Genomic DNA, 25,896 nt, shown 5'->3' on the forward strand with positions numbered 1-25,896 from the left:
TTGGTTACAGTAAACCCTCCTGGTGTGAAGCCTTTTAAAATCGTTATTTTTCTAACGTCTTTCTTCCTCTGCAGCGCTGTACTGCTCCACCCCAGACTCCCCCCTCCATGGCTCCATCTCCTCTCAGAGTGGCGGCCATGTTAACAGCGTGGTGCGCTGGGCTTGCGACCGCGGTTACCGTCTCATAGGCAACGCCACGGCAACCTGCCGCCGCACACCGCTCGGCTACCACGCCTGGGACTCTCCTGTGCCTGCGTGCCAAGGTGTGTTTGTTTGTCTCTGTATAGAGTGTATGTATACTTAAAGGCTACTGAAATGTTTTAATTTCCATTTCTTGTATATTTTTAGATACACTATATTACCAAAAGTATTCGCTCACCTGCCTTTACTCATTCTATGAACTGAAGTGCCATCCCATTCCTAACTCATAGAATTCAATATGATGTCGGTCCACCTTTTGCAGCTATTACAGCTTCAACTCTTCTGGGAAGACTGTCCACAAGGTTGAGGAGAGTGTTTATAGGAATTTTTGACCATTCTTCCAAAAGCGCATTGGTGAGGTCACACACTGATGTTGGTCGAGAAGGCCTGGCTCTCAGTCTCCGCTCTAATTCATCCCAAAGGTGTTCTATCGGGTTCAGGTCAGGACTCTGTGCAGGCCAGTCAAGTTCATCCACACCAGACTCTGTCATCCACGTCTTTATGGACCTTGCTTTGTGCACTGGTGCACAGTCATGTTGGAAGAGGAAGGGGCCCGCTCCAAACTGTTCCCACAAGGTTGGGAGCATGGAATTGTCCAAAATGTTTTGGTATCCTGAAGCATTCAATGTTCCTTTCACTGGAACTAAGGGGCCAAGCCCAGCTCCTGAAAAACAACCCCATACCATAATTCCTCCTCCACCAAATTTCACAGTTGGCACAATGCAATCTGAAATGTACCGTTCTCCTGGCAACCTCCAAACCCAGACTCGTCCATCAGATTGCCAGATGGAAAAGCGTGATTCATCACTCCAGAGAACGCGTCTCCACTGCTCTAGAGGCCAGTGGCGGCGTGCTTTACACCATTGCATCCGACGCCTTGCATTGCACTTGGTGATGTGTGGCTTGGCTGCAGCTGCTCGGCCATGGAAACCCATTCCATGAAGCTCTCTGCGTACTGTACTTGGGCTAATCTGAAGGTCACATGAAGTTTGTAGCTCTGTAGCAATTGACTGTGCAGAAAGTCGGCGACCTCTTTGCACTATGCGCTTCAGCATCCGCTGACCCCTCTCCGTCACTTTACGTGGCCTACCACTTCGTGGCTGAGTTGCTGTTTTTCCCAAACGCTTCCATTTTGTTATAATAGAGCTGACAGTTGACTGTGGAATATTTAGGAGCGAGGAAATTTCACGACTGGATTTGTTGCACAAGTGGCATCCTATGACAGTTCCACGCTGGAATTCACTGAGCTCCTGAGAGCGGCCCATTCTTTCACAAATGTCTTGTTTCACAGTCTGCATGCCTGAGTGCTTGAATTTATACACCTGGGGCCAGGCCAAGTGATTAGAACACCTGATTCTGATCATTTGAATGGGTGAGCGAATACTTTTGGTAATATAGTGTATATATTTTATATTTTATGAATTTTGTACTTGTAAATATAAGCTTAACAAAGGTGTGAGAAATCATTTGTTTCATATACCGTTGAGGAGATATTACTATTACACAAAATTTCTTGCCCCTAAAAGACTGAAAAAAGTAAATTTGTCAAGTTTTGTGAGAGCTTGTCTGATCAAACTGAAATTAGATCAGGTGCAAAAGTCTATTCCATATAAATCTCAGGCCCCTCACTCCGGCACGTTATCCACAAACTACTTCAAACTTAATGGTGAGTGAAAATGATTTAGATCAGTAAAATAAACTAGCGAACTAATGTAGCCAATGTAGGCAACACCACAAACCACACAGCAGGTGTATATTTAATAGCAGCCAGACAAACTTTTAATAAAGAAGACAATTATTTTTCCATCATTCTCTACATAAGTCTGTGAATGATAGACTAGGCTGACCATGCCAGTGCACTCTATAAGAAAGGCCAGAGCAGACTCTACCTGCTAAGGACACTTAGGTCCTTCAGAGTGCAGGGAGCACTCCTGAGGTCAATTTATGACTCTGTGGTGGCATCAGTTATCCTCTACGGCAGTGGTCCGCTGGAGTAGCAGCATCTCAGCGGCAGACAAGACGAGACTGAACAGACTGGTGAAGAAGGCCGGCTCTTGAGCCCTTGGAGGTGGTGGGTGATCGGAGGATGATAGCAAAGCTGTCAACCTTGATGGAAAACAAGTCCCACCCCCTCTAAGGCGCTGTAACAGCACTGGGCAGCGCCACGCTGTGTGAAGGAGCGTTACGGCAGGTCCGTCCTTCCTGCTGCTGTGAGGCTATACAACCAAGCCTGCTCCCAATAGAATAGACCACATACATATAACTACTATTGTATTTAATTTAAAAAAAAATTAAAAAATTGTATTTATTCTGTGTTTTAGTTTTTTTTTTCTTTTTAATCTCTTGTGGGTACTGTGTGCTGCTGCAACACTGCACATTTCCCCACTGTGGGATAAATAAAGGATTATCCCCTTTTATCTTATCTTACCTCACTGAGAAGAGGGAAGTGTGTCATCTAACAGCTCAAAGTGGCTCATCCTCCTTGTTCCATTTCAAACTGACCCATTCTGAGCAAAAAAAAAAAAATCCAAAACACATTTTTGTTGAGGAACAAACAAATTGCATTTCTTATCATTATTGCACAACATAAGACACGTTGTGCTTTGCCAGTTTAATGCTTTTAAAGTAAAGTTGAAACAGTAGGAAATGTTCAGTCTGCATTAACAGCAACCTTTGAAAAACGTTAGCTGTCACTAGTATGGATGATTATATTAATAGTGACTTAATACAAGATTAATGTTGATACAGAGTTCAGCAGTACTCGTAGGCTCAATCACCAGTGTTAATTTATTCCGTGATAGTGACCTATAACAGGCAATTATTTAAAATACAATTCTGAGATTTTGAGCCACCTAAATCCATGCTATGAAAACCTATAAACCTTTCCTTCCATGTTTATTTTTCAGCGTGTGCAGCATGTTTTATGTTGCTACTTTTCATTATCTAATCCCAGGCATCAACAAACTGTAGGTAGGCACAGCTCCTAGTTGCTATTAATAGAAAGTCAAATGATGCATGTGTAGCAGATTGAGGAAACTGTGTAACATCGCGCTTTGCAACGCAGCCTATTTAAAGCGGCGATGGAGCGAGCTCTGCAAGACGGATGCATTTTGTGTGAATTGGTTAGAACTAGAGATCAAGCATCTCTTGATTGTATATTTTTAGTTCGATCGCGCCGTTGAAGGAAATCCGGTGGCTTGTTTACCGGCACACAATGCATTCAGTGTCTTTGAATCCCCAGGAACATTTCCAAGTGCACATGAAACCTGCCTACCTGTCAGACGTAACTGTGCATTACAGCTTCTGTGTGTGTCTGTTTACATCTTAACTAGTGTGGATCTGTCCTCCCTTAGCTGTCTCATGCGGGGCACCCAAGGCTCCCATAAACGGCGGCGTTTTAACAGCTGACTACTCCGTGGGAACAAGAGTTTCCTATTTTTGTAACGATGGGTACAGACTCTCCAGTAAAGAACTGACGTCAGCCATCTGTCAGCCTGATGGAACATGGAGCAACCACAATAAGATACCACGATGTTCTGGTTAGTCGGCAGCCGTGGAATATTCAAAATACAAATGTCAGATGTGATGGTGTAACTTTTTCTTTGACTAAACAGTAAAGCTACAAGTGTGAGCTTTTAAAACATATGATATACAATATTTCCAATCAGTGTTTTGAATCAGATTATCTCTGTCTGTGTAGTGGTAGTATGTCCCAGCATCGGGTCATTTTCTCTGGAGCACGGCCGCTGGAGGATCGTCAACGGCTCACACTACGAATACAGAACTCGCATAGTGTTCACCTGCGATCCGGGATACTTCAGATTAGGCCCTGCCCACATCCAGTGCCTACCCAATGGGGTGTGGAGCTGGAGGAACGAGAGACCGCACTGCCAGGGTGAGTAATTACGATTTTAAAGATCGGCAACTACCTCTAACTATCTCAGTAATGAGGGAAGCCATTATAAATCTTTGAACATCTAGGCCTTTGCCTTAATGAAGACGCATATTTGTGTATATTCAGATGTTAATGAACCAATTAACCTTGGTGCATTCAGTCCAATACTACACATACTATACCTTTCTGTAGGTAACAATAGAAATATTATACTCTTGCATACACTGAATAAAAAATAGGGGCTGCATGGGTTTTTAGCAGTGTCTTCCTGGATTCCTCTCTTATCCCCTGGCAACTAATCCTAGACATAGTCTGGCCCATAAAAGAGTATATTGTTTTTATTTTACACAATGGCTTATCTATTAGGGAGCTTTAGAGGATTGGCAGCTGGACAGACTAGCTAATACAGAACCAAAGCACCTCTTAACGTTATAAATCAGAGGTGTGTTTAATGTTTAATGTTGATTTAGTTACATTTAATTATTACTTTACATTATTTTCAAATCCATACTTGACTTTTTAAATCTGTCTGTTGTTTCTCTTGCTGGGATGCCTTGACATTTTACTTTTTAAGAAATTTGTGACATTTACTTTGATTTCATGGGCATTTCAGTGTGTGAGGGAGAAAAAAAACAAACACCAGAATTAAACAGGTTGACAGGACCGGTAGCATTCATCACTGAAACCAATGAGCTCTAGCAGCTACGCACATTAACTCGGTGCTGAACTGGTGCACGACTGCTTTTAGATGGGCCCACATTTGACCATGTGTTTCAGTTATCTCCTGCGGCGAGCTGCCATCTCCACCCAATGGGAAGAAGATTGGTACTCAGACAACATTCGGTGCTACAGCCATCTTTACCTGCGACGCCGGCTTCATGCTGGTGGGCTCAGCCGTCAGAGAGTGCCTGTCATCGGGGCTCTGGAGTGGAACAGAAACACGGTGTTTAGGTATGTACCTACAGAACATAAGATACATATGGCATGGTATCTAGACCCTGTGTGTACATGTCCAGGCTTCAGTTTGAGGTTAACACTAGCAGCCACATACACACATTCACACATGCACGCGGAAACGCCCCCCCATTACAGCAAGAGCTGGAAAGATGTGATATTTCAAGTCAGTCTAATGAGGACAGGTATCAAAGGTAGGTATGTGCCCCTCACCTCTTCTCTGGCTGCACAGCTGCTTCCCCCTGACCTTGTCCACCTCACAAGCAAAACTATCACCAGCAAGCTTCAGCTGCGTGCCTCACCAAATTCATTTCCCTTTTTCATACAAGCCTTAGAGAGAGAAGCAGTAACTTTCTTCTGTCAGTGTGCCAGCCAGAGGTAACAGATGTTATGACACGGCGCTGTCACTTCCCCATGAAGACTCAGCAGAGACAGCGCTTCCCAGAATACTTCACAGGCTGAGGGGGATATGAGAGGCAATTTATAAAGGAAAAGTTCAATGAAACTTAACCTGAACTGATGAGGAGGCCTGATGCTGTCTAAAAATAAATAAACAAGAGTCCTAAAAAAAGTGCTATAAACAGCATTTTCTTTCAATAAGTTTTGCTTCAAAACTGGCTTTACTGATTAAGATGTACAGTTATTTTTACAGCTATGTACAGTCGCCATAGTTATTAAAGCTAATTAACGGAAGATTTTGCAAGATTATTTGTTGCTTTTGTATGCACAGCTTCTGACTGACTCCCCTTCTTTGACTCACAGCAGTCTGCAACACATTAAACAGAGTTAAATGTGTGATCCTCTTGAGTAATTTCCTTTGGCTCCAGTAATCAACACCTCAAATACAAAGTGAAATGACAAAGTTAACACAAGGCAAGCTTTTCTGGTTCCCTTCCACTTCACCGCCTGCCTTTAAACCGCCAGCATCTGCTGACACCGGGGGACGCAGTGCGGATTGTATCTACTGTAAAGAACGAAATCAATACTCAATCCAAAAAAGTCTGAGAACAGAAAATACACATTCCCTTTTGGCTTCGTGATTAAAGCGTCTTGCGTTAGCGCCGCGCATCAATCAGGCCTCTGTGAATGAATCTGATCGGGGAGTTAAAGACCCCCCCCCCCCCCCCCCCCCCACACACACACACACACACACACACACACACACACACACATACACACACACCGCCCACACCCTGTTTGGTAAGCTCTTGAAAAGTCTGATGTCTTCATTGGAAAATTGAAGGTGTCGTAAAGAACAGGAACGCAGCTGTGAAAGTGTTCGAGTGGCTGCTGACCACCTGAGCCTTCATCGTAATTGATCCAATTTGTGACAGAAAGTCTTCTGTTTGGTGGTTGTGTGGTTGCTTGTTGTTTTTCCACTTTGATGATTTATGGTGCATTTGCTCTTATATACACAATGAAACTGATCTCAAGTGCTTAAGCCAAATGGTATCCTGCAAAAATAACCCAATGAACCGATCTAATGGGTACAATAAGACTGTGAAGTAAAGCAAATCTGCAAATCTGTGGGACAACCAGCTAGAGAACATGCCCTGCGGTATAAGGGCAAAAGATCTTTTTATTAGAGATACAAGGTAGGGATGGATACTGAAGGTCACGCAGTCAGTTTATTTACGACGTCAGAAATGTTCCTTTTAACCACGGCCTGAACCACCTGTGTCTCTTTCAGCTGGTCACTGTGGAATCCCAGAAGGCATCGTGAACGGCCAGGTGATCGGGGAGAACTTCGGTTACCGGGATACGGTCGTGTATCAGTGTCTGCCTGGCTTTCGACTAATAGGCTCATCTGTTCGAATCTGTCTCCAAGACAACCAGTGGTCCGGACAGCTGCCCATTTGTATATGTAAGGAAGACACGAACACACACACAAACACGAGGATGTTGCTGATCTGTTGATATATTTATCAAAAATCAGGCATCTTTAAGACTTTTTAGAGTTACCTCCGACTCAGAGAAACTGAGTTGAGCACATTGTGTGGCAGCAAAGTTTGATAAAGAGCTCCACGTTTCATTTGAATTTCGGATATTTTATTTGCCTGCAGAGTTGAAAAGATCAATATCATACATCTTAAAAAATCTGGAGACATACCAGTTAAAAAGACCCAAACAGCCGAGGACCCCCCCAACTGTTAGATAAATGTCTTCATTATGCAATGCAGTCGTTTGGGTTGCAATTCTAAGTTAGACAAAGTTAGTCTAGATGCTTCGAGAGTAGAATAACAACTCACTGATGGTCAAAAATGTCCCGGATGAGGTATACTCAGTCAAAGTGGAGTAGCTAAATAATGAGAGCAGCTTGGATATGTTCTGATCGAGCACATCATTAAAGAACCACCTGCAGCCATATCTTTGTTGTGGTTCAGTAAAAACCAAAATAACAATTTCACAGAAATTTTACTGGAAACTTCCCTTTAGGGTTTATGTGGTGTCTTTTTGGGAATAAAGACAAGAATTGGAATATTTTGTGCACGTAAACGTAGCCGCCGCTTCTGCAGAATACTTAATGCTGGAAACAGTTTGAGGTTTTTACCCTGATTAGAAGGAAAGAAAAGACAAGAATATGTCAAAAGATTCAAAAGTCAAATTATTTGGAATAAAGAGTAACATTTCTGAGATTGATTTCTGCAGATTCACCCCAGCAGTCTTATGTAAAGGGCCAGAGGGCCAAAACAGCCAGCACGGTCTGAATGAGATAAATAGCTGGGCTCTGGCATAAAACAAAAGGCTCTGACGTGTGCAGGCTACTGTGAAAATCTTCTAAAATTGGTCACTTGCTGTGCGCATCCTGAATTTTCTTAGGCAGCACACGGGGTGCAGTTGAGGTGGCGATGATGAAGCCAATTACAGGGTCCCTTTTCCCAGAAGAGACAGGCTATTTGTTCACTAAATTAGCACCGTGTTTAAGAGACAGAGGTGGTGTCACGGTGTCTACTATTGCTAGAATAAATGAGGCTTTTTGTTTTAAATCAAAAAGAAATGTGGACTCAGGAAAATAGGGGTCTACAGTAGGCTTTTGTGTATCCGCATGCTTTGTACAATGCGCGTATCGGGCTACATATCTGGGAGAGTTTCTATGCTGTGCTGTTTTTATTGAGGTTATTCATGCAGGAGTTATTGAGGGAAATCATTTTACAGGCAAATTATACTGTAATTATGGAGATGAGAGGCTCTTGTTTAGAGACACAAACACAGAATGATGATGAGACCGTGATGTGTGCGTGCGTTTGTGTCGCCGCGTGTGTAGCTGCGGGCCGTGCTAACGGTGTCAGATGAATTTGTATCTGAGGCATGCAAACAAACTTCTGATTCTCACTGATCAACTTCATTTGTGCTTACCTCTCTGCGGTTTTCTCTCTTGTCTTCATCATCTCCGTTCTGCTCTCTTCACCTCAGCTGTTTTCTCTTTCTCTCTCTTCTCATCATCTAGAGCTTTCTCTTTCTCTTTGGCTCTTACCACTCACTGCTTTTCTTTTAAATCTACTTTAAAAATGCGCCGTGTCGTTCTACTCCCCTCTACTCTCTTTTATACGTAATATGCAGAGTTTAAAGGGGCAGATGAGGCAGGGTCTGGCAATAACTGTGAGCTGGCTGGTTTACATGAACATCATGCAAACCCAAAGAAGCCCAAGTGAATGAGGTCAACAAGATGAATTATTACGACATGCAATGGCAAACAGAGGACAATCATTGCTAACACAGAGAATGTCAAAACCTTATATTTCCAAAATAATGCCCCTAAATGGGGATACTAGCAATATCTCCTCTGACATTCTCATAAATATTTATGAATGTCTGCAGGAATGGCACAGATATTTGGCCAAAGTCTGTGCTCGTTGTGGTTTTGTAGCCTCAGAAGATGCAGCTTAGGATGTTCATCTCTGGTTTATCTTTTTTTGTGGCTTTCATATTAAAAACAATAAATAGATTGTACATGACTTGGTTTCTGTAATTTAATGAGAAAAAGAGGCAATGGGTTATGAAAAGCATTTACAGAATGAGTTGAGTTAATAGAGTCGCATCTTAATCACATCAGCGGTCAACTGCAATTATGTTGCATGGAGTGCTGATACGGCACTGCTAGATATAACAACAGCCATGCCTAAAAACATGTAAAAAAATGTATTATTATAGATGACATATTTTGAAAAGATGAATCCGAATAAATACACATTTAAACAGGAAAAATACTTATATATAAATTGTATTCATTACATTTGTTGTGGACAATCTCTTCACTAGTAACAAATAGTGCTGATGCAAATAATATACTAGTTTGTTAAGTAGCCCTAACCCAAACCTGGTAAATGGTGTTGCTAACAGTTGGTCTTTACTGGATGTTTCAGGCTCTGGTTGCCCTAGGTAACCCCTCCTATACTTCCCGCCTCCAGTGTTTCTGAGTAAAATAGGCATAAATATATTCCCAGTAGCCTGTATGATAGAGCTAACTTAAGTTTCAACACTTTTATTTTGTTAACAGGCACACCGTATGTTATGAATAGTCAAGAGCGAGCTCATCTGGGTTTATCTGACACTCTTGCTATCAGCAGGGTTCATTTTGTTTGGGGGACTTTGCATCATACACCAATTAAAACCAGCATTGAAACCACTAACAAGAGAAGTAAATAACATTGACCATCTTGTGACAATACATTGTTCTGCTGGGAAACTTTTGGACCTTGCATTCGTTACTTAGACATGTACCACCCACCTAGACCAGACCAGGTACCCCCACCCCATAGCAATGACACTCCTTGATGGCAGCAGCCATCCCCAGCAGGATGCAGCCTGACACAGGCACACACACAAAAACGGTTTAGGAACAACTCAAAGAACATGAAGAACAGCACAAGGTGTTGACCTGGCCTCCAAATTCACTAGATCCCAAACTGGTCAAGTATCTGTGGGATGATCCACAGAGGCCCCTCCCCTCAACACATAGGACCCAAAGGCCCCCACGAACAACATCCTGTTGACAGACACCTCAGGACACCCTCAGAAGGGCCATGCACAATCATTGCCTCAATCATGATCGATCTAACTTGGTACCAATCCACTTCGCATTGCCAATGGTTTTAATCACTCTCTGTTGTTTTGGTCCATGTTGTTTTCACATGACTTAAAATTACATGAATACTCCACTAAGTGCTCGTGCCTTAATATAAGTAACTACTGGTTTTAATAAATTACTAAGCTGTTTAAACGATCAAACTATACCTTTGTTACCTGTTTTTAATGATTTATGCTTGGGGTTGCTCACCACAAACACATAAAGGTATGTCACCAGGTATTGCTGGTTGCTGTCTATTCAGTAAATTAATTAAAAATAAAAAGCAGTGTAGTGTTTTATGCACCATCTCATGTAGATATAATAAATGGAACAATTTCTGTGGAGGTGCCTGTGACCATGATTCTCATTTGTCTCTTAGCAATCAGCTGTGGCCATCCAGGAAGTCCCATATACGGTCGCACGGTGGGAAACGGCTTCAATCTGCACGACGTGGTCAGTTTTGTGTGTAATCTGGGTTATGAAATGGAGGGGCCCGCACGTGCTCAGTGCCAGGCCAACCGCCAATGGAGCCACCCGCCCCCAACGTGTAAAGGTGGGGAGAAAAGTTAAGTGTATTCACCCCTAAACCTTATTTCTCCCCGGCCTTTGGTACCACCTCAACATCTATCTTAATTTACTTCTTTTTTCCTCCAGCAACCTTCCTTATTTACCCCCTCCGTTTTCTTTTCACATCCATTCTACCTCTGACTTTGTTCGACTTAAACACATCTGACATTATAACCCTGCAACAAACACTCACCTAGACGGAGAAGTTAAATTTCTGTTTAAAAATACTCTATTGTAAGTTCTGAAATAGATCCTCTACATCCCTCTAAACCCGCCCTGGCTCCATTCTCATGAATGAAAACTTGTTTTCGGTAGAACGTAAATCTGAAGCTCAGTTTGTTCAAATAACACCAACAAGAATAGCTTCACCCACATGAGTTTGTACACAGGCTACCGGCGCCCTGCCCGGTTCGCCGAATTAAGTGCCAGGGAATTGAATAAAATTAAAAACGCAGCATACTGATCGCAAACCACAACACTGCTTGGGTTCTGGATCCAATACCAACAAACCTGCCTCACCTTATCATCACTTAACATCTCCTGATGGTTTCTTCCTCTTTCACCACATCCTTCTTATTACTCCCTATTGTTCTGCATTTCCAGTGCATAAAAACTGGAACTGGGAAGAGACATGACTCTCTCTGGTTCATGCCAAATAACACATACGTTTGTCTCTTTCTCTCTCTCTCTCTCTCTCTACTTGTGTGTGTCCATCTCTGTGTCTCTCTGTTTATAGTGGTCAATTGCTCCGATCCTGGTATCCCGGCCAACTCTATCCGGCAGAGTAAAATAGAGCATGGCAACTTTACCTTTGGCACAGTGGTTTTCTATGATTGTAACCCCGGGTATTATCTGTTTGGATCACCTGTACTGACCTGTCAACCGACTGGACAATGGGACAAACCTCTGCCTGAGTGTATAGGTTGGTATCTTTCTGAGAATATTCTGTGTACAGACAGCTCCAGACTTGGATTAACATATAAAAATATAATTTCTGTATGTCTTGCCTCTCATTTTCCTACGCTGATTTCATTCTGAATCCAGGTCTTTAGTTCTGGCCAGCAGTCACTGCCATTCCTGTCTGAAATCTGTGTTGAATCAAAACGAGCTGTCTATCTTTCACTCATTTCTCTCTCTGGATCTCCAGTTGTAAATTGCGGTCATCCCGGCTCTCCCCCTAACGGTGTGCTGAGCGGAGATAAGTTTACATTTGGTTCAACGGTTCGATACTCCTGTCTGGGCGGAAGACAGCTGAAAGGAGAATCATCCCGGACTTGTCAGCTCAATGGGTTGTGGAGCGCACCCATGCCCTTCTGCTCTGGTAACCATTTTAACCTCTATTGAATATACAGACTTTAATGTCCACCTTATCAGAAGGAGAGATGGATGGATAGGAGTTGTAGATGAAAGACGAGACGTCTAAAATATGTAGACCCACCAGAGTGTGGAGCAGTTCACGTCTTTCCATCCTGAAGGCACACCGCTTCTCAAAACGTTTGCACTGAGTCAGAGGGATCATGGGAAGGATGGATGTGTAGAGGAACGGTTGAAGGCATTCAAATAGAATACATCAGTATCTGTCTGTTAAAAGGGTTTTGGAGCATAACCTCGCCCCACGCTCACATTCAACTCAGTCTTGGACTTTTAACAATGTGTATTTCCCTTCTGGCAATCTAATTCCAGCAATTTGTGAGCCTGTTTTTGGTGTTGTTTGAGAAAATTGGAGGTTGTTTTTTTAACTTATGTGGGCTACTGCGACTTGATGGATAGAAAATAAAAATAGACAGACAGTTAAATGACTGGAGGTTTCCCCCATGAAACGGCTTGCAGCCAACTTCCTCCTGAAAAGCTCAGTCTAATCTAACTGGTCTGCTCCATTAGACTGAGTAGGCACCACCCATTCAGGCTTAAGGCTCATTTAAGGTACTGCGGGACATGGACGCCATAACTTATGCATGTGGCAGACGCCGGTGCAAGCCATCTATACTTGTGCGCTCATTAGTCTGGCTCGCTCTATAAAAACGCTAGTCACTGTTAATTTTTGTTTCTACTTCCTGCTTCACTTTCAACAATGGCAATTGAAACTTTCATATGAATCATACAAATGTTTGTAACTCTGAACCTCCTCAGTTAATCCCTTCCATCTTTATTAATCCAAAACAAACAATTTGAAAATTTGAAAATTTGAAATGGAGAAGCAGCCGAGCGATTCAAATTGACGCAGAAGCCTAAACCGCCAAAGTGCTGCATGGTAGGGAGGATGGGAGTGACATAAAACGTCAAAGAAGCGTTTCATTGGACAAAAAGTTAGGATACGCCTCCAAGTGCAGGATTAGTATCAACTAATCAACACCTCTAAATGAGTGTCAATAAAAACTACAAAATTACTTTTTTTTGTCAATGTTGCACCAGATAGTGGCGTGTAAGTGACGTCATATATAATTCAAGTCATATCATAAAAGATGTAGCGTCTAATTAAATTTCATGGGGACTTTAAACATCCAGTACATATTTTCATGTTTACATACATTCCTCTGCTGGCATTAGAGGTGTTTTTTATATCTTTATGTAGTGAATTGGGTGGATTTAAAGACAATACTGTGTAGTGCCGATGCACCGCTGTCATTGCTCTTTAACAGGTTTTACACAAGCATATTTCCTCCCCAATGGATTCCTCGTATTTGCATATCTCACCGCTTACTGAGCTAGATTTACTCCCCAGACAGAAAGACTCCTGACCTTCCATCACGGATAAACAAAACGTCTCAGTTATATGGTCCTCAGTCGGTCGGCTGGGGGCATGATTATGGCTCTTCAGACTGAGAGGCTCCCAGCTGAAGCTTATATAATAAACTAACTGAAAATAAATTCCAGATGAGTTGGCTAAGAATACATTTTTATTTACAGCAATTGCCTGAGGGAGACATGAGGTGAGGAGGGGGTAATACTTTAAGAAAAAGTGATTCATGGTTTTTCACCTGGCAGGTCTGCACCATAGCCCTACAGAGGCAAGGGTTCAGCCAATGGTTGCACTGCTAGTGATTCTACATAATTGTAGCTGTTAGGCAGATACCTTTTTGATAGGCTGTTCAAGTAACACTATATTGCCAAAAGTATTCGCTCATTTGCCTTTACACGCATATAAACTTAAGTGACATCCCATTCTTAATCCATTGGGTTTAATATGACGTTGGCCCAACATTTGCGACTATAACAGCTTGAACTCTCCTGGGAAGGCTTTCCACAAGGTTTAGGAGTGTGTTTATGGGAATTTTTTTACCATTCTTCCAGAAGCACGTTTGTGAGGTCAGGCACTGATGCTGGACAAGAAGGCCTGGCTTGCAGTCTTCGCTCTAATTCATCCCAAAGGTGTTCTGTCTGGTTGAGGTCAGGACTCTGTGCAGGCCAGTCAAGTTCTTCCACACCAAACTCACTCCAACTCGTGTTGGAACAGGAAGGGGCCATCCCCAAAATGTTCCCACAAAGTAGGGAGCGTGGAATTGTCCAAAATCTCTTGGTATCCTTAAGCATTCAGAGTTCCTTACACTGGAACAAGCCCAGCTCCTGAAAAACAACCCCACACCATAATCCCCCCTCCACCAAACGTCACACTTTGCACAGTGTAGTCAGACAAGTACCGTTCTCCTGGCAACCGACAGATTTGTCCATCAGATTGCCAGATGGAGAAGCATGATTCGTCAATCCAGAGAATGCATTTCCACTGCTCTACAGTCCAATGGCGGTGTGCTTTACACCAGTGCATCTGACGCTTTGCACTTGGTGATGTATGGCTTGGATGCAGTTGCTTGGCCATTGAAACCCCTAACATGAAGCTCTCTACACACTGTTCTTGAGCTAATCTGAAGGCCACATGAAGTTTGGAGGTCTGTACCGACTGACTCTGCAGAAAGTTGGTGACCTCTGCGCACTATGTCGCCTCAGCATCCGCTGACCCGGTCTGTCATTTTACGTGGCCTGCCACTTTGTGGCTGAGTTGCTGTCGTTCCCAATCGTTTCCACTTTGTTATAATACCACTGACAATTGACTGTGAAATATTTAGTAGTGAGGTGAACTTGTTGCACAGGTGGCATCCTATCACCACGGTGGAATTTGCTGAGCTCCTGAGAGCGACCCATTATTTCACAAATGTTTGTAGAAGCAGTCTGCATGCCTAGGTGCTTGATTTTATACATATGTGGCCATGGAAGGGATTGGAACACCTAAATTCAATCATTTAGATTGGTGAGTGAATACTTTTGGCAATATAGTGTATTATTTGAATTCATAAATAATTCACCCTGATACAATAAAAAATTGTTACATAATTTAAGATTAGGTCCTGGAATTGTGACCTGAAGCTTTAAATCAAACTTTGCTGGGTTCGGGTTAGCAAGCATCAGGAAATGGTATCCGAATGAAAGGAGCCTTGACCTCCTTGATTCTGTAAAATATTCAATTATCAGTATTTTAACTATATAGCTATAAAGCAAAATGTTCAGATCTTCTCTGTCATTCTAATCATCATCCGTCAGAATTAGACTTGGACATGCAGTTGACTTGCACCACCATCCACTTGCTGTCTGAGATTTTCAAGATTTACAGAGAGGAAAATGTTTCATTTTGTCACAGAGAATTTCCTCATTTTTCGGAGCCATTAGGGACAAGTAACGGCGACACAATGCTGTAGAGTATTATTTATTTACATCTGAGACAAACAGTTTGAAAATCCCAAGGCACAGCAAAAGATGTCATGTCATTATGTGTTGTGTCTGTGCTACCGCGTGCGTAAGCTCAATTTAGCAGCAAGCCTCTAGATATTTGAGGTAAAGCACAAACAGAGCCAATGTTAAATTAGGTTATTTCTTAAAAGTATGAGGGGGAAACCAGAATACACTTTACAGATACGTTTAGGAAGCACTTATCACAGTGGAGGTGACAGGTGTTTAAGAAATTTAATAAATACAGTAAAAATTTAATTACAGGAATGAATTAATGAAGTTCATTGCACACAACTGATCAAACGTTCGCCCCAAAAAAATGTTAGAGTAGCAATATTTTAATCCACAGTGTGAGTTTTTGCTTGTGAAAGTGATCGTGTGTGTTCCCAGGAGCGTGCTCTGTCTGTCAGACAGAATTTGCTGACCAGGCGGCTCCACAAGGGCAGAGCGAGGATCACACACACACACACACACCCACACACGCTCACCCATCGGCACGCATATACACGTTCACATGCAGTCTTAAGGCAAACAGATGCCCCTTGTCGAAGCCATATGTGTGCAGTCCACTGCTATTTTGAAGCAGCTAATTCATTCAGCTCCGTGAGAACGTAGTTTGAATTACATTAAAGATTTAAAAAACCCTGAGTCCATGTTACAATGCTGTCTCATTAACTTGTTAGGCAAGTGATAAATGAAAGTTACAATTTAGGTAACCCTTCCCCTTCTTTCTCTTTGGATTTGAAATAGACTGGTTTGCTCTGACTGAAATCAAGAGCCTTTCTTTGTTTCTCTCTCTGTAGGAGACACGGCTGGCTCTTGTGGTGACCCTGGCATTCCCTCCCATGGCTCAAGGGAGCAAACCGATTTCAAGATCCGCTCCAAGGTCTACTTTACCTGCTCCGAGGGCTACGATCTCATCGGTTCCTCGGAGAGGATGTGCTTCCCTAACGGCACCTGGTCCGGCACGCAGCCCTTCTGTAAACGTAGGATGATCCTTTGACTTGATCTCGGCTTATCCTAACCAAGCTCCTTGACAGCTGATTGTCACAGAGCTGAAACTGACCGAGAAGGCTTGCACTCTCTCTCTCTCTCACTCATCCTCTCGTCTTCCCCACAGCTGTCCAGTGCGGTAACCCTGGCACCCCCAGTAATGGACGAGTATTTCGTCTGGATGGAACGACATTTTCTCACTCTGTCATCTACTCGTGCATGGATGGCTACCTGCTCACTGGTAACACCACCAGGCTGTGTCAGGCCAATGGGACCTGGTCAGGAGCACAGCCCAACTGTACCAGTAAGTTATGAGAAAAAACAGAAATCTGAATGTGAACTCATGAGGTGACTTTGAAGCTAAAGAGCAAACTCTCTAATTATCTTAGTATTTAATCCTTACTCCGGGATGACATCAATTTAGCTAATTTACGTTTTGGACTCCATTTGAAAATTCCAGAGAGTAAATAACCATAAAATCTTGTTCTGTTTTTACGTGAAATATGACCACATATTAATCATTGCTGCGTGTTTACAGTGCACTTGCTTGCATACATGTACGTGCAACATCTAAAGGTGGACTTCCTTCAGAGGCCTCACCAAGACAACTCTAGTATTATTTCACATTATCCAACTTCCATTGACATTTCTGACTTTAATGCACTGTACCCAAAGAAATAATAAGCTTTAAAATGTCCACCAAAAAGGGACAAAGCCACAGAAATGCTGAGAAAACCAAATTCTTAAATATATAGGCTCCTGGAAGGAATAAAAGTTTATATAATACCTGACTTACAGGAAATGGCTTTTACAGTAGATTACAGCACATCTATTAACGGGCATGACAGTGTCTGGGGTGGGTTTAAAAGCAGTTAAACTGCCTATTAGACTATGAAGGACAGTGCCTTAAAAGTACAGTCAGGGGAATCCTAATGCCCCTTAAAAGAGTCCCAGGACAACCTCAGCCACTTTTAATATCGCTGTTGTTTCATTCATGAGGAATGAGCACCGTAAAGGAATGAGATCATACAGTTCAATCAGGGCTTCTTCGTCTTCTATAGTCTTCACATGAATCAGCTTATGTTTGGTGAACTTACACTTGAGGAGTTACAGTATAATAAAATTTTCTTATATAAATAAATAAAAAGAAATAAAACTTGCCAATTACATTTGTCCAAGTTTCTTTTATATGGCTGATCACTGATTGATCGGACTGACAGTGAAAGAAAAGCTGCATCCCTTTTCTCCTTACCTTACATGTCCTCCTTCTGTTACCTTATTCTCATTACTTGCCTTTCTTTTTCTCTTCCTTCTTATCTTTTGCATTATCTTCCTAAAAATGCGCTGATAACAAAGTAATTTGATGGATAAAAATTTTAATTCCGGTTATCTTAACGCCACAGCGTGACCTGCAAAGTAATCTCTACATTCACCCCATTCTGTCCACTCCAACCCCACTTGTCCACCTCCAAAGTGATAAACTGCGGAGATCCAGGTGTGCCAGCTAATGGCCTTCGCTACGGAGAAGACTTCACCATTGGTCAGAACATCTCCTTCCAGTGCCAGCCTGGATACAGGATGGAGGAGGATGGATCACCTGTGAGGATGTGCACCCAAAATGGGACCTGGAGCGGGAACATGCCTTTATGCACAGGTACAGAGCTGAACATCAACAAAAAAAAGAAGAAAAAGAGCTGAAATGTTTAGATATAATGGATGAGCACGGTCTTATGTTGCCTTGCTGTCTTTATTTAGCACAGGTCACAGGTTATTTAATATACTGCTTGTTTCCATGTTGTTATTTGTAAGTTATAGAAAGTTCCCCATGTGAACATTTAGTACAATAGCATACCGTATTCATACCAGGACTTTAAATACGACTTAACTTTGCTTTATCAGGACAGATTCTAGCCACTTGACTCTTCAGCCTTTAGAATGAAAAACAGGAAGCGCAAACAAATCAACAGCGTCCCCACCACTGCAGCTGTTAATGTACCATAATCATGATGAATGATGTAAACTGAGCTGAATTTAAATATTTGGATGTGATTGTTTCGCAGTTACTGGTAAATTGTCATTGCAATGAAATTACAAGCCAATTTCCAAATCAATGGTTGGCATCAATTATGCAATCAAGCGATCTCATTCTCCTCAGTGGATTTATAGGACAGTAACGCTGAGTGCAGCAGTAGCATCACTTGCAGCTGCTAAAAACAGGACTTTTTTAAAAAAAATCTCTTTCCCTCCCCATCTCTCTCTCTCCCAGCGGTGACCTGCTTAGCTCCCCCTGGCATCAGTAATGGGGTACTGCAGGGCAGTGACTTTGAATGGGGCAGCAGCGTGAGTTACAGTTGCTCACCTGGATACGAGCTCTCATTCCCCGCCGTGCTGACCTGTGTGGCCAATGGCACCTGGAGCGGCATGCTCCCGCAATGCTTACGTAAGCATATACACACACACACACACACACACACACACACACACACACATTTAACAAGAACATAATATCACAACAACCAATCACATTTGGAAGCAAAATCTACATTTGTCCTTGACAAAAGCGAGCACTAGTCAGCATTTTCTCAGCACAACGAATGAAATGGAAGTTTGTGTGTTTGATTATGTCTCTGTGTTTGCAGCCAAGTTTTGCGGCGACCCAGGTACTCTAATCGGAGGTTTCAGAGAGGGACGAAGTTTCATCTATCAATCAGAGGTGTCCTTCAGCTGCGCTCCACCTCTCATGCTGGTCGGCACGGCGACCCGACTCTGTGAAAGTGACGGTACCTGGAGTGGAACACAGCCACGCTGCATCGGTAACGTTATTCATATGCCTTCTCTTGTCAACTGTGGAAATCATAACAGAAATGTTAAATATGATACATACACCGATCTGCCACAACATTAAAACCACTGACAGGTGAAGTAAATAACATTGGCCTTCTCATGACAATACAGTATTAGGTTGGGAAACTTTTGGACCTGCCATTCGTGTGGATGTTACTTAGACATGTAACACCCACCCACCTAGACCAGATCAGGCACTCCCACCCCATAGCAATGACACTCCTTGATGGCAGCAGCCATCCCCAGCAAGATACAGCCATACACAAACACACACAAAAATGCTTTAGGAACAACTCAAAAAACATGAAGAACAGGACAAGGTATTGACCTGGCCTCCAAATTCACTAGATCCCAAACTGATTGAGTATCTGTGGGATGCACTGGAACAAGCCTTATCCACAGAGGCCCCTCCCCTCAACCCATAGGACCCAAAGGTCCCCACTAACAACACCACAGGACGTCCTCAGAAAGCCCATGTCCATTCTCTGATGAGTCACAACTGTTTTGGAGGCGCAAGGGAGACCTACACAATATTAGGAGGGTGGTCATAATGTTATGCCTGATTGGTGTACAGATCTACTAGTCATGAAGTTTCCAGAGGCTTGAGAGAATAGCAGATCACGATCATTATTTTTGATTCAGAAAGGCCTTGACAGTCATTCAAACTTTTGAGAACTTTACACCATTATGTCCATCAGAACAGGGTAACACTTGAGCTTCTCCACCGATACCAAAACCATCTTTTTTATTGACATGTTGCTTTACAGAAATACCAGAATATCAATTCTGATCAAACTTGTTAGAGAATAACTAAAGCTCATCAGACATTGGCTTCATTTAAATGGGTAATACCTCTGGACCTGACTGATCTCACTCTAACATAATTGTTTACAAGGATAAAATAATCGCCTAAAGAATGTATTTATTCCAGGCAGAATGAAATGATCAGATACCTATCCACTCCTGTCAGTCTTCTGATCAGGCCAGTCCAGTTTGATTGAGGTGGGTTTTTTAAATTATTAGCGCCACACTTCCAATTTACTACTTATACGTTTCATCACTTTTGGTCAGTACCTAAAAAAAAGTCCCAAAATTCAATACCAAGCCTCACAGATCTTAGTCTGACAACTTAAAGTAAGTCAAAACCCAGACACTGCAGTTCTTAATGAGTTTCTAGCTTTCTAAAAAAAAAAAAGTTTCTGAGTATTTACCATGGCCAACCGACTCTCTCCGACTTCAACTTCAGAATACAGTATAAATGTTTTAACTTTCACCAAAAATCAATTTAACCGACTTTACTGATTGTGTTGTTTTGTTTTTTTTACACTTCCTGACTATATCACCACTTGTTTATCCTCATATGTGCTGGAGCATAGCTTCAGGCGGAGGTCTCTTACTCACATCTGAGTTAAAATTAAAAGGCAGCATTGGTCGACTAGATCTAGAGATTTCTCAAGAGGTCATTCTAGTAAAGTAAGTATCTTCTTTAAGCAGTGCTACGGCCGTACGTGATTTCTTGTGATTTATAATGAGATTCCCAGATAATATAATTTAGATTTTTATGTGTTTACTGCCCCGATGGAAGATGAGTCACATTATTTGGTTTATGCTACCCTCTCCCTTTCTTATCACCGCTCTGTGAGCCCGGTCCAGTGTTTGTACTTAATGATCACAGCAATTAACGAGCCATCGTTACGGAGTTGACAGCCACATTTCAGCAACCCCCCCTCCCCCTGTGGGTTTGCTGTGCTGTGCAACTTCTGTAAAAGTTGGAAGTTTCGTAGACTTATTGGAATAATAATGAATAGTGACTGGAAGCTCATCTGAGACGGTCTTGTTAATGAAAAGACGGTGTAAAGAGGACAAGCCATAGAGGACTGCTCCAATGTAAGAGAAAGTATAATTTTCAAATTTGCAATGCTTCCTAATAAAATATCTCATTTTTGTTAAATATCATCAATACCTTAGATGTTGTTTTGAAATTTAGAGACATTAAATATTCTTACTTTTGAAAACGTTATTTCCACAGTCTTAGCTTCTAGTAATTGTCCCTGCTCCTTTCCAGTTGACCAGTTCATCAATTGCACAAATGACTGTCACAAACAAATAGCAGGAAGGTCCTGGAAGGTCATACACTGGTTGCACATATAGCATTTGATCTGATGAATGGAACGTGCAAAGAAAAAAAACAACATGGGAGGATATTCCCATGATAAGTGTTAAACTTTGAAAGATGGTGCCCTCTGGTGGTTTAACTCCTGTCTAATCCAAACTTGTGCAAAGAGGTGAAGCATGGCCGGCAGCTAGCAACCTGCGATGGCCACCGCCTGTCACTCAGTTGTCCTTAATTATTCATGAATGCAAGCCTTAATACAATTTAAGTGAGTGAGGTCGATAGAAATGTACCCTGGGCAGTTTTCATGAATGCAGAATCAAGCCACCGACACTGATTTGGTTCCAGGATGTACACATGTTTATCTGTACTGTGAAGCTGGGCATTGTAACACGGAGGTCTATAGGGTATAAGTTGCTTTTGGAGCCAGCCTCAAGTGGCCATTTGAGGAACTGCAGTTTTTGGCACTTCGGCATTGGCTTCGTTTTTTCTGGCCTGGAGGTCTCTGCTTGTTTGTTCCTCAGCAGTCGTGCCTTGGAGAACAGTGGCCCACCAGCTGGAATGGCAGCAGACTGTCACCAGCAGCACAGACATGACTTTGCCAGTGGATCATGGAGTTTATCCACTCTACTGTTTTGTCGTGTGACGACCAAGGCTCCACAGCTAAACATTCATTACTATAGGAAAGGTTTGCTGCTCTGTACTATTATAATGAAAGAAAGGTTCAGAATAGTGTTGATGCTTTCCTTCTCAGAAGATATAAGGAAATATGTGAATATACTCCGATCCAGCATAACATTATGACATTATTGTGTAGGTCTCCCTTGTGCCTCCAAAACAGTTTTGACTCATCAGAGAATGGACATGGGTCTTCTGTGAAGTGGTGCTATGGGTTGAGGGGAGGGGCCTCTGTGGATCAGGCTTGTTCCAGTGCATCCCACAGATACTTGATCAGTTTGGGATCTAGTGAATCTGGTGGCCAGGTCAATACCTTCTGATGTTCTTCATGTTTTTTTCAGTTATTCCTATACCGTTTTTGTGGCTGCTGCCATCAAGGAGTGTCATTGCTATGGGGTGGGGGTGCCTGGTCTGGTCTAGATGGGTGCTACATGTCTAAGTAACATCCACACGAATGGCAAGTCCAAAAGTATCTCAGTGGAACATTGAATTGTCACAAGATGGTCAGTGTTATTCACTTCTCCTGCCAGTGGTCCTAATGTTGTGGCTGATTGGTGTATAATGTCAAATATATGATATATTTGAATTCATTCCCTCTGTGAGGAAGGTTGCCAACCCTCTGATTTCCTCTAGCAATAGGTCAGCTATGTGCAAAATCTTGGCATCTGTGAGAAGCCCTCCTTAGAATTTACAGTGAAAGTGCTCGCTCATAAGTGAGACAACACCCCGTACATGCTGTAACTTACAGTATTTAGTAGAAGGCTTCCAGGAGCAGGCATGCACGTCGAGCTTCAAACAAGCTGCCGCTATCGGAGGATTAAGGAGAAAATGAGCAGGGATATTCAGCACACATTACAAATGGGTCCCGCTGGGTCAATTCACCACCACATGTGATGTTTAGAGCACCACTTCACGTGTCTGATTCAGAGCAGGTGCTGAAACATCAAGTACGGAGGAGAATTGAAATAAATGAGAGCTTCTCCAGTGCCAGCACACACCTGACTTTGTCTTCCTCAGTAGTACTCGATAAGCCATATATCCAGGACTTTCGCAGCTGCTATAAAGTCGAATGTTCCTTGTGAAATAGATGATCTAAAAATAGAACTGTGCCTGCGAAGTGTTTCTCCGCCGATGTAAGGACTCGATCTATACGTGCTGAGAAAGAAGCAGCTAAAGTGTAAGGTTTCTGTTCCACACCTTGAGGCTGAAACTGTCACACACACATAAAATGACTGTCGGTGCTGCTTTTCTTCTGTGATCGGAACGAACCGAGATTAGAGTGAGTGTGTGTGTGTTTGGGTGATTTATTAGAGTGTGATTGCAGCTGTATGTTAGCGTGTGATGTGTATTAATATATGGCTGAAACAGAATGAGTTTTGAGCTAAAGCAGGCTGCTCTTTAAGTAAGACGGACGAGAGGAGAGGTGCGGTGGGGTGGGGGGGCAGATGGAGATATAGTGACATGAAAAGACAGGAAGAGAGGAAAAGAGCGCTTATAAAGAGAGAGGGGGGAGAGAGGTAGAAGGAGACAACGGTGGGAGAAAGAGAGGGCAGATGGAGAGGTACACGAAGAGAGGGAGAGAGAGGTGGAGAGTGAATCTGTCATTTCGGAAGCTGTATTGAATCGAGCTCTGCGTCAGGATGTGCTCTACATGCTGATGACCCTTCCACACAAACACGCACACTCTCTCTCTCGCACACACGCCCGGAGAAGACCCCCCCACCCCTTCGTTTTCTGACAACGCACTACTGCCCCCTGCTGTCCTGGTGGCATATGTAAGCCACTGTTACCATGACAACAGAGGAGAGGGAAAGGAGACTTGAGAGAGAGAGGATGTATAATGCTGCTGCTAATTTATCTTTCTCCTAGATTGTGTGTGTAATTACTTTCACTCTTGCGCTGTTTCTTTCAGAACCGACCAAAACCAGCTGTGATAACCCAGGAACGCCACGCTATGGCTCTTTAAATCGGACCTACGGCTTCAAGGTAAAGTATCTGCACTGGCCAACTTCTTACCCAAGAAGTTTAGTTAAGTATGTAGGAACTGTTGTTGGGGTTCAACAAAAATAAGACATTTAAACACAGTACTGTGCAGAAGTTTGAGGCACTTTAAGATTCTTATCCATCACGCCGTTCCATCAGGGCGACATCTGTTCTGTCTTGAATCCATTCCGCAGCCCGACAATGACTCCAAACATACAGCCGGAGTCATAAAGACCTACAATTTTCAGCCACTAGAAGAACAAGGAGTCCTGTAGCAGATGGCCTCCTCAGAGCCCTGATCTCAGCATTATGGAGTCAGTCTGGGATTACATGGAGAGACAGAGGCAGCTGAAAGCCTCAACCCACACGAGAACTGCTGCAAGGTTCTCCAGGATACTAGAAACAACCTGCCTGCCAAGTAGCTCGAAAAAGTTTCTACAAGCGTCCAAATATTAATCTGATTTAATTGTTTCCGTTTGCTGCCCTTAACTGTGAATTAACTGGTACATAAAAACTGCTCTAGGCATTATTTTTGCAGCGTTGTCATTTTCTATTTAGTACCTAAAACTAGAGCTCTGGAAAATAGCTTTCTCCATACTGCACAGATTTTTACTATCTAAATAAATAACTGAGTAATGGGCAAGTTATTTGGCAGATTCAAATTGTTTATTTTACCCCTGTTGCACAGAATGGCCTTTTACAACCAGACTTACTGCTACATGCAACTATAAAACATCACCCATACGTGTCACAATCTCTTTTGGTTGATAAATATTATGTATTATGCCTCGTGGCAAATGTTATTAGAAAGCACAGTGCTCCTTTTTCAGTTATATTCAGGGTATTTATCCCTTTTCTGATAGTCACCAGTATAGAGCAGACAGAGGGAATAATACGCAACAAATCAATTCTCAGATATCATATGTTGTGTTTACACTGTTTGGATATTAAACCCCTAGGCAATCAATCAAAACTGATCATACCTCAGTTTTCAGTTCCTCCTTTCACCGGAATATAATAAACAAAACACATGATAGTGCAGGTATGTTGCTCGTGTTTAGTCCTGCAACAAACCTACACGCTGCACCCAGGAAATAACCCTCCACTGATATGACTTAATCATTTGACTCAATTGGCTCATATTAGTTCGGCTGAACTTTGCAGTGTGTTTGTGCACAGAACAGGCACTGTGGATATTTATGTATTTATTTTCTGCTCTTTTGGGTGAATCATGTGAGCTAGGGGGAGCGGCACAGTGGTGTCGCAGTTAGCACTGATGCCTTGAATCCACTGGCCGGCCACTGGGGCCTTTCTGTGCACAGGTTGCATGTTCTCCCTCCGGCTTCCTCCCAACGTCCAAAGACATACTCGTTCGGTTAATTGGTGATTCTAAGTTGGCCCTAGGTGTGCGTGTAAGCATGAATGGTTGTTTGTCTTTCTGTGTTAGCCCTGTGATAGACTGTCCAGGGTGTCGCCCGCCTCGCCCATTGACAGCAGGACAGACTCTAGCCCACCTGCTACTCTCCAGAGGACAAATGGTTACGGAAAATGAATGAATGAATGAATGTTAAGTGTTTGAATATTATTTAAAATAAGAGAATAGAACATGTGAACATGAGGTTCCTCTGAAGCTACTTACACTCCTCTATGAGTTAATAAAACACTTCATCTCTTACTGTGTGTGCTTTGATCTCCTTCTCTGTGCACAGGTGGGCAGTGTGGTGTCATTTCAGTGCCAGCCAGGTCATTTGATTCAGGGATCGTCCTCTAGAACCTGCCAGCCTGACCTGACATGGAGTGGGACACAACCCGAGTGCATACGTACGAAACATACATCTTTTATACTATTGTATTATTATACTGTCTGCTCAGTTGTTCATC

At 42.7% G+C, this 25,896-nt stretch overlaps 1 protein-coding gene across 1 annotated transcript in view; it reads left to right on the forward strand.

Moving 5' to 3' along the window:
* Positions 1–25,896, forward strand: part of csmd3b (CUB and Sushi multiple domains 3b) — a gene marked incomplete at its 5' end in the record, with an annotated part of 336,937 nt that overhangs the window by 304,495 nt on the left and 6,546 nt on the right. Inside the window, 15 exons of the mRNA XM_084563441.1 lie at positions 75–263; positions 3,555–3,740; positions 3,902–4,096; positions 4,874–5,047; positions 6,741–6,914; positions 10,498–10,683; positions 11,422–11,607; positions 11,833–12,006; positions 16,208–16,390; positions 16,525–16,701; positions 17,872–18,051; positions 18,664–18,837; positions 19,037–19,210; positions 23,945–24,018; positions 25,725–25,836. Coding sequence (XP_084419567.1) covers positions 75–263; positions 3,555–3,740; positions 3,902–4,096; positions 4,874–5,047; positions 6,741–6,914; positions 10,498–10,683; positions 11,422–11,607; positions 11,833–12,006; positions 16,208–16,390; positions 16,525–16,701; positions 17,872–18,051; positions 18,664–18,837; positions 19,037–19,210; positions 23,945–24,018; positions 25,725–25,836 — 2,538 coding nt within the window. The remainder of the gene's footprint in view (positions 1–74; positions 264–3,554; positions 3,741–3,901; positions 4,097–4,873; positions 5,048–6,740; positions 6,915–10,497; positions 10,684–11,421; positions 11,608–11,832; positions 12,007–16,207; positions 16,391–16,524; positions 16,702–17,871; positions 18,052–18,663; positions 18,838–19,036; positions 19,211–23,944; positions 24,019–25,724; positions 25,837–25,896) is intronic.

The sequence above is a fragment of the Chelon labrosus genome (genome assembly GCF_963514085.1).
Source record: "Chelon labrosus genome assembly, chromosome: 16".
NCBI lineage: Eukaryota > Metazoa > Chordata > Actinopteri > Mugiliformes > Mugilidae > Chelon > Chelon labrosus.